The sequence below is a fragment of the Giardia intestinalis genome, chromosome 4, assembly GCF_000002435.2.
Source record: "Giardia intestinalis strain WB C6 chromosome 4, whole genome shotgun sequence".
Lineage (NCBI taxonomy): Eukaryota > Fornicata > Diplomonadida > Hexamitidae > Giardia > Giardia duodenalis.
The window spans coordinates 1690564-1707963 of NC_051859.1; the positions used below are offsets into that span (position 1 = coordinate 1690564).

General features: G+C 44.7%; 11 protein-coding genes across 11 annotated transcripts; 5 read left to right on the top strand and 6 right to left on the bottom strand.

Annotated features, from left to right (window-relative positions):
• Positions 1–18: 18 nt before the first annotated feature.
• Positions 19–1545, top strand: GL50803_0016405 (uncharacterized protein; the record flags this gene model as incomplete). Its single annotated transcript, XM_038045864.1, has 1 exon — positions 19–1545. The coding sequence occupies one exon, from the start codon at positions 19–21 to the stop codon at positions 1543–1545; it is 1527 nt and encodes a 508-aa protein (XP_037902029.1).
• Positions 1546–1586: 41 nt separating this feature from the next.
• GL50803_006413 (uncharacterized protein) lies at positions 1587–1952 on the bottom strand (the record flags this gene model as incomplete). The annotated part of the gene is made up of 1 exon (XM_001705556.2): positions 1587–1952. One exon carries the CDS (start codon positions 1950–1952, stop codon positions 1587–1589), a length of 366 nt encoding a protein of 121 aa, XP_001705608.2.
• Positions 1953–2300: 348 nt separating this feature from the next.
• GL50803_0014192 (Acetyltransferase family protein) lies at positions 2301–2897 on the bottom strand (the record flags this gene model as incomplete). Its single annotated transcript, XM_038045747.1, has 1 exon — positions 2301–2897. The coding sequence occupies one exon, from the start codon at positions 2895–2897 to the stop codon at positions 2301–2303; it is 597 nt and encodes a 198-aa protein (XP_037902030.1).
• Positions 2898–2933: 36 nt separating this feature from the next.
• GL50803_0021531 (uncharacterized protein) lies at positions 2934–3332 on the top strand (the record flags this gene model as incomplete). Its single annotated transcript, XM_001705557.1, has 1 exon — positions 2934–3332. One exon carries the CDS (start codon positions 2934–2936, stop codon positions 3330–3332), a length of 399 nt encoding a protein of 132 aa, XP_001705609.1.
• Positions 3333–3373: 41 nt separating this feature from the next.
• GL50803_0016406 (Chaperone protein DnaJ subfamily C) lies at positions 3374–4834 on the bottom strand (the record flags this gene model as incomplete). The annotated part of the gene is made up of 1 exon (XM_001705558.1): positions 3374–4834. The coding sequence occupies one exon, from the start codon at positions 4832–4834 to the stop codon at positions 3374–3376; it is 1461 nt and encodes a 486-aa protein (XP_001705610.1).
• A 141-nt stretch (positions 4835–4975) lies between these two features.
• GL50803_006408 (putative SnRNP Sm-like protein) lies at positions 4976–5323 on the top strand (the record flags this gene model as incomplete). Its single annotated transcript, XM_001705559.2, has 1 exon — positions 4976–5323. The coding sequence occupies one exon, from the start codon at positions 4976–4978 to the stop codon at positions 5321–5323; it is 348 nt and encodes a 115-aa protein (XP_001705611.2).
• A 123-nt stretch (positions 5324–5446) lies between these two features.
• GL50803_006407 (SET domain-containing protein) lies at positions 5447–7021 on the bottom strand (the record flags this gene model as incomplete). Its single annotated transcript, XM_038046305.1, has 1 exon — positions 5447–7021. The coding sequence occupies one exon, from the start codon at positions 7019–7021 to the stop codon at positions 5447–5449; it is 1575 nt and encodes a 524-aa protein (XP_037902031.1).
• Positions 7022–7032: 11 nt separating this feature from the next.
• Positions 7033–12903, top strand: GL50803_00113365 (5'-3' exoribonuclease 2; the record flags this gene model as incomplete). Its single annotated transcript, XM_001705560.2, has 1 exon — positions 7033–12903. One exon carries the CDS (start codon positions 7033–7035, stop codon positions 12901–12903), a length of 5871 nt encoding a protein of 1956 aa, XP_001705612.2.
• A 14-nt stretch (positions 12904–12917) lies between these two features.
• GL50803_00100959 (Methyltransferase) lies at positions 12918–13889 on the bottom strand (the record flags this gene model as incomplete). Its single annotated transcript, XM_001705562.1, has 1 exon — positions 12918–13889. The coding sequence occupies one exon, from the start codon at positions 13887–13889 to the stop codon at positions 12918–12920; it is 972 nt and encodes a 323-aa protein (XP_001705614.1).
• A 36-nt stretch (positions 13890–13925) lies between these two features.
• Positions 13926–16229, bottom strand: GL50803_006404 (Kinesin-9; the record flags this gene model as incomplete). The annotated part of the gene is made up of 1 exon (XM_001705563.1): positions 13926–16229. The coding sequence occupies one exon, from the start codon at positions 16227–16229 to the stop codon at positions 13926–13928; it is 2304 nt and encodes a 767-aa protein (XP_001705615.1).
• A 51-nt stretch (positions 16230–16280) lies between these two features.
• Positions 16281–17399, top strand: GL50803_0016407 (Ankyrin repeat protein 1; the record flags this gene model as incomplete). The annotated part of the gene is made up of 1 exon (XM_001705564.1): positions 16281–17399. The coding sequence occupies one exon, from the start codon at positions 16281–16283 to the stop codon at positions 17397–17399; it is 1119 nt and encodes a 372-aa protein (XP_001705616.1).
• Position 17400: the final 1 nt, after the last annotated feature.

Below are 17400 nucleotides of genomic sequence, written 5' to 3' on the forward strand. Positions count from 1 at the left end.
ACAACCTTTACAGTGGGTATGTTCACCTCTGCCCTTAGTCTAGTCGCCTCGGAGCGTTTGACAAAGAGTACGGTTGAGAGTAGCACACTCCCATGTATTGCCGCTCAAAGTTTGACAACTATAGATATTGCTGTGCTTAGATTGAGCCCTCTAGATGCAGAAGATGAAGATGTTATGCTCCAATTCGCCCGTTTGGGATATCGCCTATACCTTTCTGGTCTTTTTGTTCACGTGGCATCTTCGTGGTCTCTAATTGTTTGGGTCCCTGCTTCTATAGAACAAGACTTTGTAAAGCAACTGAGTGGATACTTTGAAGTCACACCTATTTCGGTACGTCAGTCTATGCACTGGCTGAAGGGTGCACTAGCTCGCTCTCTCACGTTGCATAATGATCGTATAACTGCTCTAGACTCTGGAGTGCTGTTTGACGATCATGTTATGAAGCTCGAGCTGAAAGTATCAGAAGAGCTCACTAATGACAAGGAGGTCCGGGTTATAATAGGTTTGCAGCCAAGCCGAGAGAACTGGAGAGCGTGCTCCCTGACTGATCTAGATTTGGAACTTAGCGATACAGTGTATATTGCACCGTCGCTATCGGGCGTGTCACTCAGCTATATAGAAGAAGAAAGTACGCAGGATGAAGACAGTGAGCAGTGGTATTTGGAAGCGTGTCTCCGATGGGGATATAAATTGACTAATAGGCTTCTCAAACTTGCGTTCAGGTCCAGCAATGGAGAGATGATTGTATCTAGGGTATTCCCGCAAATGATTCTTAAGAAGGAGCAGAACCTATCACCTGAACAGATGCTTCAAAGACATACAGCTGATAGCAAGGCTGTGGTTCAGCTTCTTGAAGTATGCATAGGGCAATGGAGTCGCTTTTTATTGACCAGCTTGAACACAATAGATGTCAGCAAGTGTCTCCTGTCGAGTAGACCTACCAAAATACGCTTCAAATTTGCAAGAGCGGGACCAAGGGAACCAAGCAAGTTACAAGAACAGAGTTCAGAAGCATTGCCAATACCTCATTGTACGGTACCCAGAAACAGGTTGCCTAAGATATCATTTTCAGCCTCAAAGGAGAGTTTGCCCGAGCGGTATGAAAGAGTAATAAAGGTAATAACCGGGAAGCCCAGTCTTAACACCAAAATGAGAGGCTTATTGGATGAGATAAGGCGAGAGTTAGAGTGTGCAAACACTTCCATACCAGAGCCGGTGAAAATGAAGCCGGTGAAGCCCAATAAGCGACAGGCCTTTTCAAAGTTGGTAGCAAAACTTTCCCCCTCAGATCTGCCCAGAAAAACTCCACAGAGAACTCCTAAGAAACTCAAAACGGTGACGGGGTCAACTACATCGCCTATTGTAGCCAGTCTCCCAAAGAAATCAGATCGTCGGGTTCGTTTTAATACAACCGTTCTTTTCGTCGACGAGTGGAACAAAGTTCACCGCATTAAACTACAACAGCAAGAGGCCGCATCATATCACCAAGAAGATGACTTGCAACAAGATATAGAGTCCGAATTCACTACATCTCTTCTGTCTTGACTATAGCGCGGTCTACAGACTCGGGCACCCAAACCTGCCACTTAAGGAGTATACTGTGCTGAATATAACAGTATCCACACTAGAGCAAACGCAGAGAGGCCACCTGCTAGGTTGTAGTATTTCAAAATGTGCGTAGGAACGTTAGCTGCTTTGGTTATTATAGTCGTGGGGTACATGAGCGCCAGAAATGCAAATATGATAGGGAGGTAGCCACGTATTCGTAGGGAACCAGCTAGGCATCCGACAGCCGTCCCTATCCACAGGCGCGCCCAGAATATTAAGTTTGCAGCCTCTTTAGCATCGATGGGGTAATATCCATCTCTATCAACATTGTGATTATACATCCTTACCAGGTGAACTATGCTCATGTGCTTTACGTGTTGTTTAACGTTCTTAGGTGTAAACATGTGGGTCTTTATTTTATGAAGTGTTTGGTTATTGAAACAAAAAGCTAGATCAGAGTACCTGTGCTTATTACACCACGAGACTATCATTAGATACGCGATTGCTGTTATAAAATATGATGCATCTCAGTTTTCTTTGAGTACATCTTCGAGTTTTAAAAGTATCAATCTTCCTGACTATTCGCCACAATAATTTTATAAATAGATCATAGAGTATCTGGTGAGATTAGGGCCATGACCTAGAGATGTCAGCTGCTAGCTTAGCTTGTCCGGTATGTTTATCCACCTACTGAGAGAATACTCTAGCATAGGTGTCGTGTAAAGATTGAAGCTTAGATTGCACGCATTATCCTACTCTACTTGTAGTTCAAGAATCCAAAAGGGATCTTCGTCCTCGCTGTCTCCGTTGAGAGCAAACCCCAGTTTAGTATATGCTATATACCCCGCTTCGTTGCGTTTAGAACAAGTCAAGCAGAGGGAAAACTTCTCGGGAGACATGACATTCTTCCCTAAGTCTATCAGACTCCATATGAGCATCTGCCCCAGTCCCTTTCGTTGATAACGAGCATCAATTTGGAGTTCCCAGATGTAGAGCTGCCTTTTGCCGTTCTCTAATATCGGTCTAAACGCAAGAAATCCCAGCACACGATCTGATGGTGTGGTGTTGTCGTCCTCTGCAGACAAACGAGATGCAAGTAAAATATAACTGTGCCGGTGGATGATATTGTCTTTTGCCGTCTCTTCAGTATATATGTCATAGTGGCGGTCTTGCATATTCATACAAGAAATCTTTATAAGCGTGTTCAGAAGCGCAATCTCGATAGCTTTAGATTCCAGAAGCTGGAGGGTCAAGGGCATAAGTGGAGGAGGCCTACTTTGGTTGATTTCAGCCAATGCATTGGCTGCCAATGCTCGTAGTTTTTGAGAGGCCTCGGGGATATATTTCATCGACTTGCACCAGCGCGATTGATCCAATAAATTAAAATGGCAGTTGCTACTGTGGATCTCCCGATGCCCCGTAGCCGCCTCTTTGGGATGAAGCGGACCACAGAGACTGCCCATCGGCCAATGAAGCGGCTGGAGTCCCAACTTTGGCAACCGTTAAGATTAGCTACCCCCTATGATATTATCAGGACACCATCCCTCCAACTCATTCCGCCTTCATACAGAAATAAAGCTCGCAATAGAAGCTCCGATTTACTCTTCAGTTTAAACGACATAGAATGCATTCTCACGGAGATACGCGATCAGCTAGCGAGGGAGACCGCCGTTGAGTTTGAGCGCATATATCATGCTCGTATTAGCGAGAATGAGGCCCGTGTTAGGGAGTATATCTCTTCCTTGCTGAATGAGCAAGGGCAGCCGGTATCCTATATTCAATAATGCTTATTAACTATGTAAATTAGTTTTATCTTATAATACCGTTAGCTCTGCTTCAGCGCCGCGTGCCCTGTATCCGCTATGTGCTTGAATAGCTTTGTTCGGGACTCAAACCGCTGTTTGCAGATCTTACACTGATGTGAATTCTTTGAGCCCCCTTCACAAGCTTCCCCCTTCTCAATACTTTCGTCAGGGGTACCTTCCTGGATTGCTCTGCGCCGTTTTCTTGGCTCAGTTCTTTCCACATTCTCAGAATTGATAGTAGCCTTCGTTGGTGCATCGGTAGCTGCACTTTCCTTCTGTGCATTGCGGTGCTTCTTACTTGTTAGATGAGACTTGAACTCTCCTTCCATTTGAAAGCGCTGATTGCATACCTTACAGAATAACTTGCCGGTGGCCTTATCGAACGCAAGACCTTGGGCAATAAATTCCTTTGACAATGATCCAGGATAGTGGTGAGATTTGTTCGGGGAACCACCATTCATGGGAGTTTCCTTACGGTCTGTAAATTCATCTGCTATCTTATCTGAGTGTAGGGGCTGAGTAGACGCCATGCTTTCAAGCTCCAGCATTTCGTGGGCGGTAATAGTCCCGTCGTTTACCTTTTCTGTTAGGATGGATATTCGTTTGGCGATCTGCTCCTTCAGTGCTTGCTTGCTCGCTATACGTTCCCTTTGGATCTGCTGTATCTTTGCCTCACGCTTCTGTTGTGCTTCGACGCTCTGACGGCGCTGCTTTTCTTGGTAAGCCTCTACCCGCGGGTCTCTACGCTTAAGGTATGCAGCCATGTCTCTTACACGAATGGAAAACTGGAGCCTTGCCTCTTCACGGAACTTTTTGTTTTCTCCTTCTGCCAACCGTCTATACTTTGAATTCCCTTCAGTAGAATAGTAATTCTCGTGCAGAAATTCTTTTACAGATTGAAAGCGACTCCAAAAACTGTAGAAGGAAGAGACCATAGCCTCTGACGCGTCAGAAGGACCAAATTGCGGGTAACTTTCTTCAGAGCTACGCCGCTGTAACATGGAAAGTTCATTGTCAGCGTAACTCTTAATTTCGATTCGACGCTTAGCAGCACGGAGCTCCTCGTCTGCAAGGGTCTTGAATAGCAATGCATAGACGGTGTAAAATCCCCGAGGAGAGTCATCGAACCCGTCGTAACAGCTTGAGGAACGAAAAGACGCTAGGTTCACGAAGGTATCAACGCCATAGAACTCGTCTGCTTCTACGCCCCCAGAGAGTATCAACTCGCGATTACGCTCATAGTACGCCCGTTCTGTAGGATCACTTAAGGTTTTCCACGCCTCCTGCAAATATTTGAAGACAATTTCTGCACGCTCAGGGTTGTCTCTATTCTTGTCTGGATGTAACCTCATAGCCGCTTTATAGTAGGCCTTCTTAGCCTCCCCGTCGCCAGGCCACGTCTCTAGACCAAGGATCTTGTAGAAATCTATTTTCTTACCAGTGTCTGGATCCACTAGAGGATCGTCCACGGACGTGGCCATCTTTATATTTATTTAATTCTCGAAAGCAGATTGTAGTAGTTAGACTAAGCTTACTGGTTGAATCAACTGCATAGTGCTTCTTGCGTCTATCGCTAAGGGCAACAATATTTTATGGGCGTGCATAACAAAGATATTTCAAAAATGAAGCAAGTTCTGCCCAATTGTGTTAACTATTACATGGTTATTGCACTCAAAGATAGCACGACCATCCAGGGAGTTCTCAGAAACGTTGACGTGCAAATGAATATGGTCCTGTCAGACGTCACTATGATCGACACAGAAAGCAAGTCATCACACTATCCCACATACAGCCTTCAGGGATCCCTTATCTCCTCAATTAGAATTCCAGACCGTGCAATCAAGGAAGCTGCCAGCATTGCTGCATCTCAGAGCATGAACTCGTCGTCTGTCACCAACTCTCAGGGATTACCAACTTCGCAAGTCTTAAGGGGACCAAAAGGTGACTATATAGATGTGATGGATCTTTGAGCAGCTTGTAAACCACTGAAACCTGCGTGAGCTCTGTATTGTAAGAGAGAAGCACCAGTCTGCTTTTCCCGAATTAATGGATCTTCAGAATCTTGCTTGCCTTTGATTTTGTTTTAGAGATATTCACCCCGTGTTAAGATAAGATAAGATCTTGCTGCAACGCTTGCATGAACAAAGTGGGATGTTGTGGGTTGCGAGAGTGTCTATATAGTGCTCGTAACCACTCTCATCCGGTTCTGTCTCTACGTATGAAATGGTGAGCTCATCCCCTGGCATTGTATTTCTGATACATATAAGGGAGAAAAACGTGCCCCCAGTTGGTGACTTTACCATTGTGCGCCGGAAGTTCGGTGTGCATGAATGCCTAACAAAGGAATGATAGTAACTGAGATTGAATGCACCATAAGCTGCTCGATCCGATAACCTATCAGCTTCATCTTTGAATACCTGAGCAAACCCATTCATTAGAACTCCACTGAGTACGTAATATAACGTGCTTGGACGCAGATACGGCCATACCTTGAGCAGCCCAGCCGTTGGACCTAGAAAGAGTGCAATAAAGGTGGGAAATCCTATCATGTCAATGCCAGTATGCTCCTTGAGTGGTGATCCATATGCTTTATGATACCACTCGTAGTTTGCAGTGGTGTCCCTATTTAGAAGAAATAGCTCTGGTGCAGTTTTCCACAGTGTAGCGGGGAGAACGTCTTTAGCGATTGATATCTTGTCTGTTAGAATAGCCAGAATGTGCAGAATGATCATGGACGCATCAAAGAACGTACTCCAGATGTTACGTTCCAGAGAAAACCGAGAGAATATGCTAGCAAAGCTATGCACCGCTGTGTCTGTGATAAATCGGCAGAATATTTCATGAGAGTGATAGTGTAAGTCATATTCTCTACACGCAATGGTACAGTATACCACCCCGCACTCAGGGCATCGAATGGGGTCAGCAATAGCTTCAACCGCTTCCCCACAGCAGTTGCACACGGCTGCAAGAGGGTTAACCATGCCTATAGCAGTCATATCCGTGGGACCCTCGAAGATGGAGTCTCCAACCGAAAATGCTTTCAAGCAAATGAGTTTGCGCGTAGACTCGGTGGCAACCAGGCCAACTGTCTCGGATGTTTCCTTGCGAATCACCTCGTCCATGTACAACACAGCATCCTGTGTATATATTCCTGGGGCGATATTCTTAACAGATGGATGCACAGCAACAACAAGGTCTAAAAGGTCGGGAATGTAGTTGGCATCGTAAATTTTGCTGTGAATGACACGGATGAACGGAAGGAAGAGCTGCTTCATGTTGGGTGGTACTGCCAGATCACTCCTTACAACGTAGTCGAAGAGGGACGTTTTACCTGTTAGTCGGTAATGTGCCAAAGCGAAGTAAATGGCATCTAGGACGTATAGATTTAAACAGGGAGACGGCGGGAGCTCCAGGCCGCTCAGAAACAAGTTCAGGCGAACGATTAGTTTTAGAAGTGTCGCCTGGTAGTCCGAGTCATCCGTTCGTGTGAGGTCTGTATAGGCAATTGTAAGGTATCGCCAGATAACAGAAATATGGTATCGAGAGTAGTCTTTATTGACAAAGTCCTTTAGGGCTGTATTGTGACTCACTGTGCTGCGAAAGGACTGGAAAGAAAATGTAGCAGGTGCATTAATAATAAAGTCCAAGAGAGAAAAAGTGGCTTCCATTTAAATATTTAATGGGTGTCGCGCGCCTGTTTCGCTGGATATACGAGAGATATCCGCTTGCTGTGACTACTCCCGGAGCCTCTTTTGTGTCCCGCATCGATAACTTGTACATAGACTTCAATGCACTCATCCACGAAAGCATAAGAAAAGATTCTTACATTCCTTTTACGTTTACTGAAGCTATGATTTTTGGAGAGATCGCAGACTATATTCAGGTTTTGGTATCCACTGCACAGCCGCGTAAACGCATTTTTATCGCAACCGACGGGGTGGCACCTGATGCAAAAGCAAAACAGCAGCGAACCAGGCGTTACATGGGCGCCTATGAAAAGATTGGGACAAAAATCTATAGAGATAGTATTGCAGGTACCGCTACTGTTTTGTCCGAGGCTGAACTCCTCACCAGTCAGCATATAGCAAATGGGAACGATGACGACCAGACTCTACCCCCTCAAAACGTTAAGGCAGCTATTTCTCCGGGCACATTATTCATGGACAGGTTACACTCATTTCTGATAGCATTTGTAGCCAAAAATGTTGACAGTGAAGCGCCTGGCTGGGTGCAGCCTTCAGTGACGATTTCGGGATGGGACATGTGTGGCGAAGGGGAGCATAAGATTATGGCAGAAATCAGACGTCTCAGGCAGCTAGAAGAGTTGGCTGCCAGTAGAGCAGATTGCTCTGAGACGTCCTTTTCAGAGTTCTTCCCTCACCATGAGAGCCACTGCATCTGTGGCTTGGATGCAGATATTGTGCTCTTGGGGCTAGGTCTTCATGTACACAACGTCTATGTGCTTCGTCTTTGGCAACCGCCATTTGTTGCTGATACAGTGGACATACTAGAGTCTAAACGGCACCCTACTGATAGGGAACTCATAGTTGTCGATCTATCTTGTTTTCGGGAATGCATTGTAGCAGAACTTATTAGTAATCGGTTCCATAATCCAAAGCTTCTCCATGCTCTCTGTCATCAGTCGTTTCCACATACATACATGCAGCGCTTAAAAAACTGCTATCCAAGGCTATCTAGGGAGATGAATGACAGTGGCATGCTTTCCCGAATGTCTCTTAATGTTCTTCAAGAAGCGTTTATTTGGTCTCCGTTGGCATCCGCCCTGATAGTAGACTTCATCATCCTCACCCTATTCGTGGGTAACGACTTCTTGCCAGAGGTGCCTGGGATGCTTGTAAAGAATAACTCCCTAGATAATTGCATAGCTATTTATAGAGAGTTGCTAGCAGATACTTGCTTGCTCGATGAGCTTTGCAAAAATATCAAGAATATGTGTCAGGATAGATCTACTGACAAGGACTTTATCCACCCTTCGTTTTTGATCACCGAAGAAGGTAAGCTTCGCTTTGATAAGATACAGATGCTTTATTCACGAATTTCGCAACAGACAGTTATAAACAGCATGGTTGATGATGTGATCGCCCTTTTCAATCTTCAGTTGCAGGTAGAAAAGTCGGCAGACGCTAGAAGATTAAGTGATGACTGGATGGACACGGTTACAAGAGAGTGTTCAGAGGTGGTTAACTATTTAGATATCAAGGTCCCAGAATCAGATCCAGATAAAAAGCTTATTAAGAAGGCGGTTACATTGGCAATGAAAAAGAAATCGACCATCTTTTTCTATTACTATAAGAAGTACTCACAGAAATTCAACGCGCTCTACTCTCCACTAATCGAGAAGACCCTAACCCAGAAGCAGCTGAACAGTAGACCTCCACGGATAGAAGCTGTCACTGACCTTTTTCAGGAGCTGGAGTGTATCAAGACTATATCTTCAAGTGAGGGTCGTATCAAGATAATTTCTAGCTGTCTCTTTGATCATAAAGGCACGGGATTTAACATCATTAAAGTAGCGCTTCTCATCCTGGATATGTGCAGCAATTTTCGTGAAAAGGAGCGAGCTGCTTCTAGCTCAAGTTACTCCGATGTAATGGTGCTAGATGCCATAGGGGTTTTGGATGACATTATTTCAAAGACACCACTGCTTACGCGCCTGAGACCGTATCATGATCTGGTGCGTTCATACCTACGCACAACCGTAATGGTAATTAAGTATTATATGTCCTTCAAGGGAAATCCAGAGTGGTCTTGGTTTTTCTCATATCCATTTAGTCCGTTAATAAGTGACCTAGCTCTCTATACGGCTTGTACTGGTAGCGGTGTTAGTGGTTCTTTAACATTTTCGCAGGAATTAGCCGACTTTACATCTGAGCCCCTCTGCATCAGTTCTGATATCTCTGAAGCCAGCTATGACCGTCTGTCTAAGATTTTACAGACTTATACTGGGCCTGAGTTTTCTTTTCTGAATGATCGCCCAAAAACAGCTCTTACTCAACTATGTTCAGTCATTTCTCCGGAACATTTGAGCACGTTTCTTTACAAGCATGTCGTTACCCAGAGGCTTATGGATTTTTATAAGAACATCCCGAACTGGGATGACATATTTATTTTAAATGAAACATCATCTTTTGAATCCTTTTACTTCAAGATTAACTTGCGGCGCCCAACACCGTATTTTGTTGAAAGAAAGTGGTTCAATCAAAGCGTTCAATATGGAGATGGGTTTGAAAAGTTGTTTTCAGCATATTATAAGGACTATCCACTGGGGATTTCGGAGTTTTTCCCCCTAAAGGAAATTTATAACTATACCAGTAACATTAACAACCTTCTCCCCAAGGACTCTCTCATTGCTTCATCATCTACTACCAGGCATGCTCCAATTAGCTCTACAAAACAGTACGAGGCTCTGTCACACATGATACGCACAGGATGCGAAATACATATTTTCAGGAGTCTGCCTAGCGATTCACTCCTCCACAAAACGCTGACCAGTGCATTGGAGGCAAATAGCTGCTACTTGTTTTGTCAGCCCGGCCAGACACTTGGATTAAACAGATCCCGGTTCGGCGCTGATTACGAGCTCTTTTATATACCTGAGCTTTCAGTGGCGTTACAAAGCGAGTACTTGCGTAGCTATTCTCCAGAAACTTGCACTGGATCTTATACTTCCTTAGGTGTCTGGCTTGCACGCTACAACAAGGATTTGAAATTGATTTCTGAGCAACCAGATGAACAATATGAGATACGCCTCCACAAAGCAACGATCTGGTTCACACAGCAGCAAGATGAGCTAAAGCCACAATTCAACATTGACTATGTAGATATTTTAGATCGCACCAGTAGAGCGGACGCTTATTCAACGCATCTCTACCTTTCTGCCGGGGGAAAGGGGGCGCGGACTTCTTCTGAAATCCTACGGACAATAACGGTTGGAAGAACGCCATTTCCTATTAGATATACGGGACTGCGAATTTACACCTCTGCGATTTCAGATGTTGACTTTAGCGATAGGGGTATGGGTTTTATTATTTGCAATTCTCAGACATATAAATCTCAAACACTCTGTCTCTACCCATCTTTTGATCAGCACATTGATCAGCAGCATTTTGCCTCATACTACCGCCATCAAGAAGACATCTATCAATGCTGGCTTAATTTGAACGTTTTCAATGAAAAAGTACATGACTCACTTGACGTTAACCCTGATCTGTCTTCCTCACGGGAGCTGGAATTCTTGTCCAGCCGCACTGGTGCAAGTGTTACCAAACTCATTTGTGGCTCACCTGCACTGACATACGGAAACTCGCAAGTCGGCATCCTTTATGGCATTCTAATCGATGGTTGCATTTACCTTAGAAAAAATCTGTGTGGAGGCTTTGTAGATTGTACAGAACACTTTGTGGATATCATTGCCAACCAATTCTTCAGCCAAACAGGACCACAAGAGCTTTTGGGAGACTGGTTCCGATCCTATTGGACGCTCAACAAAGGAGTGATGGTTGATGTTCCTTCGGCTGGAATAGCCATAGTAGCGCCTCTCAACACTCTTACTTCGATAGATGGCAGCCCTATAGAGATGTTAACCGTACACAGCGAATTGCATGGAGGCATAAGCATGGCAATTCAGCGCTTACGCGAGATTCTTCTCAATAGAGAGTACTCGCCCATGGGCTCAGTGAGTAAGTATTCTAATGTGGTACCTAGTGCCTCTCTTTCTATAATACCTGTTGCTTTAACCATGTTCCATGACCGTATTCAACGATCAAGGATCCTGAGCGCGCTTTGTCCGTTCTTGGGGTTGCCAATGACGATCAAGGCGGTAGAAGATTTTGCTGCATACCTGTCGAGGCGCACTCACTTTCACGTTGGGATTGAAGGAGCTAATAAGGCCGTTACTACACAGTACACAATATCAGAACGTGATGTTCTTGCATTACTGCGTCCTCACATTACCGAGAGCGTCCCGTTTATTTTGCCGCCTCAGCGGCTTAAAGACTTATTGGTGGAAAAAAGCCTCCCTCTAACCTCTGTGTCTGCGAGAGTTGTTGAGTACTCTTCACTGGAAGATAGGTCTATTACCCAGCCGTTGGTTTCACTGGATATGTTAGCTCTTCTGTGCCCATGTGTTAACTACTTAGATATCCTTGAGCATGAATTGAGCGTAACTGTCACACAGGAGTACTTTGAGTTCCTTGTCTCCAGAATAGATATGGAAGGATCGGATAAGCTGTTTAGAAACATCGGGCTGACTGTCAAGGGATCTAATTGGTATACGCCTGGATACTTTGTCTTATACGAAGGTGAATTGTGGCCAACGTATTTCACTATCTATACTATACTCTTGTATAAGTTTGCTCTTCCTTTTTCAACAAAAGCCTTGAAGTATGTCATGGATAATGATGGAAGGAAATGCTCACTATTACCTACAACGAAACATATTTCACCGTACTATAGATATATAATGGATAAGAACTCACCTGAAAAATTCCTAATCAATAATGTACCTGTCACTCCTCAGACCAGACGCGCAATTTATATATCTGATCCCCGACTAATTCCTGTGATAAATTTGGGACCTCTCTTTCCCAAAAACAACAGGAAACATTGTTTCCCGTATCTAAACGGTCTCGACCATCTCCTCAGTAACATGAGCTACTACATCCACGGCATTCTGGTCCCGTTACTCTATAGACAAAAGGTGCCATCGAATGTATCTGTTCTCCCCCATCCGTTTGTGTCCATGGCGCATAAACAACTAGCCACGTTTTCAGTTAGTGGGAAAGGAACAGTTCTTACAAAACAACCTCTTACATTACAGACACTTCTACAAAACGATACGTCTGGAAAGCTACCAAAAATAACGGTAGGGTCTCTTGTGCTGCTCAATAACAGGTCTGTTTCAGTGCCTGGTGCATGGGCAGGAAGTGGACAGGTAGGGCTTGTGTTGCGTAATGACAGATTGGAGACTCTCATACTCGTTAGCGGGACAACGTCATCTACATGCGGGCTTGTGTCTGAAACCAGCAACCTTATACGCATCTCTCCCACCTATGATATTAATAGAATTTGCTTGAAGTTAGCCAGTTCCGACTCCTCTCTGAATCCTTGTGTGGACACACTAGCATACCTGGATGGCTCCCATGTACTGTCCATTTTTAGAGCACAGTGTAGTGCACACCACAAGGCTTCCTTTGCAAATAGTGTGCCAAAGCATTTGAATTTACGGCCTCTATCTGCTAAGCTTTCTCCAGTGAGTTGGTGTGGTACCTCATTACTAGAGGGTCTATTTCTACGGTATGATAATAACATCAAGCTTATTAGCTGCAGTCGTGCTACAACACGTATAATCATGTCTATAGCCATGTCATCGCCCCCTGACTCTAGCCACGTGCCCTCATTTACAAATGTTCCGATGCATGCAACATGGAATCCGAAAAATTGTCCGAACGAGAAGCATGCACAAGGCAAATCTGAACCTGAGAGGCCAATCAAGCATATTGCTCTCACTATTCCGAGCAAAGGCAAGTAGGTGACATTAGTTAGCTAGATATGATCACCTGTAAATTCCAATGCATGCCAGTCTATAGCTGGCCCATCACCGAAGCGAGGGATAAGCTTAGATTCATCCGTAGCACGAAAGAGTGTCCAGAAGAGGTACTTCTCATCTCGGCTCTTGCTTTGCCGAGAGTCCAAATTGACTAGCAAGTCGTTTAATGGCCACCGTGCCTCTACAATCCATCCTTTCTGCTCCATCAGAAGCATAAACTTTCTTGGCCCAGGCCCTCTGAAAATAGATATGATTTCCCAGAATACTCCACCTGGCTCCAGAAACAAATCTATAACATTTGCAAGCTCCTCCACTCCGGGCAATTGATACGTGAGCTCACTTCCTATGATCATCGGAAACTTCCCCAGCAGTGTACCCCCGGGTACTCTCCGGCGAAAGTTTCCTGGAGGAAGCTTTGTGCTGATGTCTGGCTCTAGTTCTACTGTGGGCTTCTCCGTATTGGTAGGATTGCACCAATCAAGGTAGGAGACAAACGCAGTCTTGCTAACGCGCTCGTTATGCTTTCTATAAACGGCTTTAGCATCTTCGTTATCATCAAAGAGATCTACTAGATGCTCCTCGGAGAGGTCGTTTACGTTAAGCCACAAATTGTACTCTAAATTTTCGAGGATAGAAGTACTATAGTCAGTGAGATAGATCTTTTCAGCATAGCGCGCAGCCACCAAGCCGGTAAGTCCGACCCCGCTTCCCAGCTCCAAAACCACTTTGCCAGACAAAGGCTCCGGATTTTTGACGAAGTAGCGAGACATGATTACCGCTGCATCCCAAACGCCACACCCAACCCATCCCGCAATTACTGGTAGCTCTCTAATGAATATACAATCTGTTTGTTTCTTTGTCTCTTGATCGTATGATCCAAGGTCTATCACTTTTCTAGTATACTTCTGGGACGCTCGCGCACATTGGAGAAGAAACTGCAGCTCCGATTCTTTTGTTAGATGCTTCATATAGCAGGAAATAGTCTAATGAATCTAAAAGAGTTTTTACTTTCTCTTCGTTAGACCAGCCCTCTTCATAGCTCCGTTGAAGACGGCCAATGACCCACTGGGTGCTGTATTTTCTAACGTGTCGTCGAGGGTCCGCTCCTTTCCTTTTTCGGTTGTCATACAGACAGGTTTGAAGTCTGCACAATAGGCTTCATAGTTCAACAGAAGCCTTTGCCTTGCTGCAACTTCTGCTAATTTCAACTGCTCTATCATTTCCAGGCTTTTTTCATAAGCCTCTTTCTTGGTTTGAAACTCTAGTTGAGCAGATTCCAGTTCACCTGCAAGGGCTTTGAGATTTGTCTCCTTTCCCTGATTGAGACCGGCTTCTTTGAAGTTCAGAATATTGCTCACTTCCTTGTCAGTGTTATCTATTTGCTTATACTCATCAACTGCCACCTGCATCCTGTTTTGTAGCGACTTCATCGTGGACTTCAGCTCATTAAGCTCTTGATAAGCCTTTATGGCGTCTTGTTTCTTTGTGTTTAAAGTCGTCTTAGCATCAAGAACCTTCTTCGATAAATCTAGACCCACCCCTGCTGAGATGTACTCTTGAAACTTCTTATCTGCTAAGTCTTCAACCACATCCTCTGGTTCTGCCTGAGGCTGATCTCCTTGTATTGCTGCAAAAGGAGCAGGTGCTCCTGTAGTGGACACTAGAGTGGTGTTCAAACCACCCTTCCAAGTGTTTAAATTGGCCAACGTTCGAGCAATCATTTCTGCATCAGCCTCTCCAATTGACATCACAACCGATTCGTCGACAGTTCCATGAAGCTTTGCGCTCTGTTCTGTCTTTGCTGGTGTATCAGCTGATCCCCGAGTCTTTTTGGTCTGTGCAAGATCTGCCGCAGAGGTATGCTGTAAAGAAGAGCCGTCTGATCCCGATGCGTTGAGTAAAGATACTGTATGTACAGGCTTTCCAGATGCGACACAGTCACGTAAGTATGTTAAGCAAAAGATATAGTCATCCCTAGAGGAAATGTCTGATGGCACTTTTGCACGTCCATCAATCCATTCGTCCATAACTTGCTTGAGCTTGTGCTGCCCTTCTTCTGTACTAGAAAGGCTTTTAGACCCACTGGATAGGAGGAGGTTCTCGGTTTTCAGACTTTTGTTTTCAATCTCCAATTCTGATATTATTTTAGACAATACAGGGCCAAAATTCGATGTGTTCTTCACATCAGATGATTTTGCATCAAGGGCTTCTGCCACAGCTGTAGCTATGATACTGTTGAGGTCTCGTTGATTTAGTACTGTACTTGTCGTTTGATTGGGTAAGCTATCATAGTATCTATTAAGTAGATTGATACTAGAAGTATTCTTAATAAAGGAGGCTCGCTGGGCAAAACGCAGAGTACTGATGGTATCTAAGAGGAATTCTGGTTCCGGGCGAATACAGGCCAGCAAATAGGTCTTGCAATTACCACCAATAGAATCCTTCAATATATGGGTTAATTTGGAGGTTCTATACGGAACATGCGCAGCGTTTTGATTGAGACAGTTGACAACTTGCTCTAGAAACGTGAGGCTTTTGTTGATGAAATTTCCCGTTGCATCCACAGAGATAGACGCACTAGCTCTTTCGGAACCAGCCAAGTCGACCACGTTGAGCTTGGTTACCATGGTTGGTGCTGTCTCATCGACACGGCTGCGCTGCTTAAGATATATAGTATAGATACAGTGGGCTCTAGATGATTGCATATTAAGGGATGACTCTGCGATCGAGCGAACATTTTCAGCTCCAAAGACAAGCTCAAGGGCGGCATCGAATGTTTCTGCAGAGTGAATGGACAGGTTTTTAATGCTGATTGATTGTCCATTGGCACCATCTATATCAGAAATAGAGAGGTGCTTAGTGCTATCGTTTGACAAAAGATCTATTAATCGCTCGTTGTATATTTCTAACGCAGAAAACTGAAGATCAAAGGTGAAGCCATGACGTGCATTGATCTGTTGAAACATGAACTCGAGAATGCGTGGGAGAAGTCCTCGATTTTTGTATGTGAACGAATGATCACCAATGGACGAAAAGGACTTTCCTGCGCTGGTTTGACCGTATGCAAAAATAGTCGAGTTATAACCATCAAGAGCATTCCCTACAGCTGGCTTTCCAACCGAATCAAATATCTCTTCCTGTGATGCGCTGTGGAAGATGTAATTAAAGGTAAAGTTGAGAGTACTAGCGCCAGGGAGAACTGTATTCCTAACTATCATTTGCGTCTTATTCGGGTCCAGAATAATATCAGATGAAACTCGTGGCGTTGGTCGCATACGAACAAAAACGGTTATTGGAGTCTGAGTCATCTCAGCAACCCGCTTTGAAAGAGAGAGCGAGCTTTAAATTTTTGAATCTTTATGAGTGTTCAGACTACAGAGGATTGGTTCGAGCTTCTTGCTACCGGAGATATCATCAGTATAATGTGCTACTTGCCGACCTTCGCTAGGACACCCAATAGGAACGGAGAGACAGGGCTTATGATGGCTGTGCGCCGGTCAGATACCCAGCTAATCAGATTGTTGAGTGAGTTCGAGTCGCGTATACGAAGCCGAGACGGACAAACAGCACTAACAATTGCAATAATGCTTTCCAAGATTGAGGCCGTGGAGATCTTGGTTGAACGTGAAATAGACATTCCAACAAAACAAGGGAATTACCCTCGCATGGTAGCTTGCAGATATAATGACACCCGCATTTTGCGTCTTCTTCTGGATAGCAAGACGGTGTATCAGGGTGCTAACGGACGAACAGCTCTTATGATATGTGCACAGCTGGGAAATCTGGATGGAGCGCGTTTGCTGGTTAATAGCGAGGCTGCTAAGCAATCAGATAGAGGATTCACTGCATCGATGTATGCGAGTTTCTACAATCACGAAGATATTGTTAAGCTTCTTCTGCCCTTTGAAGAAAAAAAGCAAGCACACGGCGGCATTACATCTCTGATGATTGCTGCACGACAACGGAATAGACAAATTGTGAAGCTGCTGGCTCAGCAAGAGTCTGGACTAACATCATATACTGGCAACACGGCTTTGATGCTAGCCTCGGAGCAGGGATATGAAGATATAGCAGAGTTGTTAATAGAGTTTGAAGCTGGACAGGCGAATACTGAGGGGGTAACGGCGTTGATGTTTGCCGTTCGGACCCATTGTTCAAAGTTGGTCAGAGCTCTGATTTCTAAAGAGGCAGGAATGCAAACGCGCAAGGGGATCACCGCATTAATGGTTGCTGCTCAACACAATAATGTCGATTTTGTAAGCCTCTTAATTCCTTACGAGGCTCGAATGATAGACAGAGAGGGCAGAACAGCATTAATGCGTGGCGCCAGACGAGGGTCTCTAGAAGCATGCGCATTGCTCCTGGAGCTGGAGAGCATGATCTTAGATGGTGCAGGAAGATCCTTCCATGATTATGTTCAGGCTGGTAAGCAAGCCCGTGACGACAATTTGCAGCTATCAGGTTTGCAGCATGCATAGC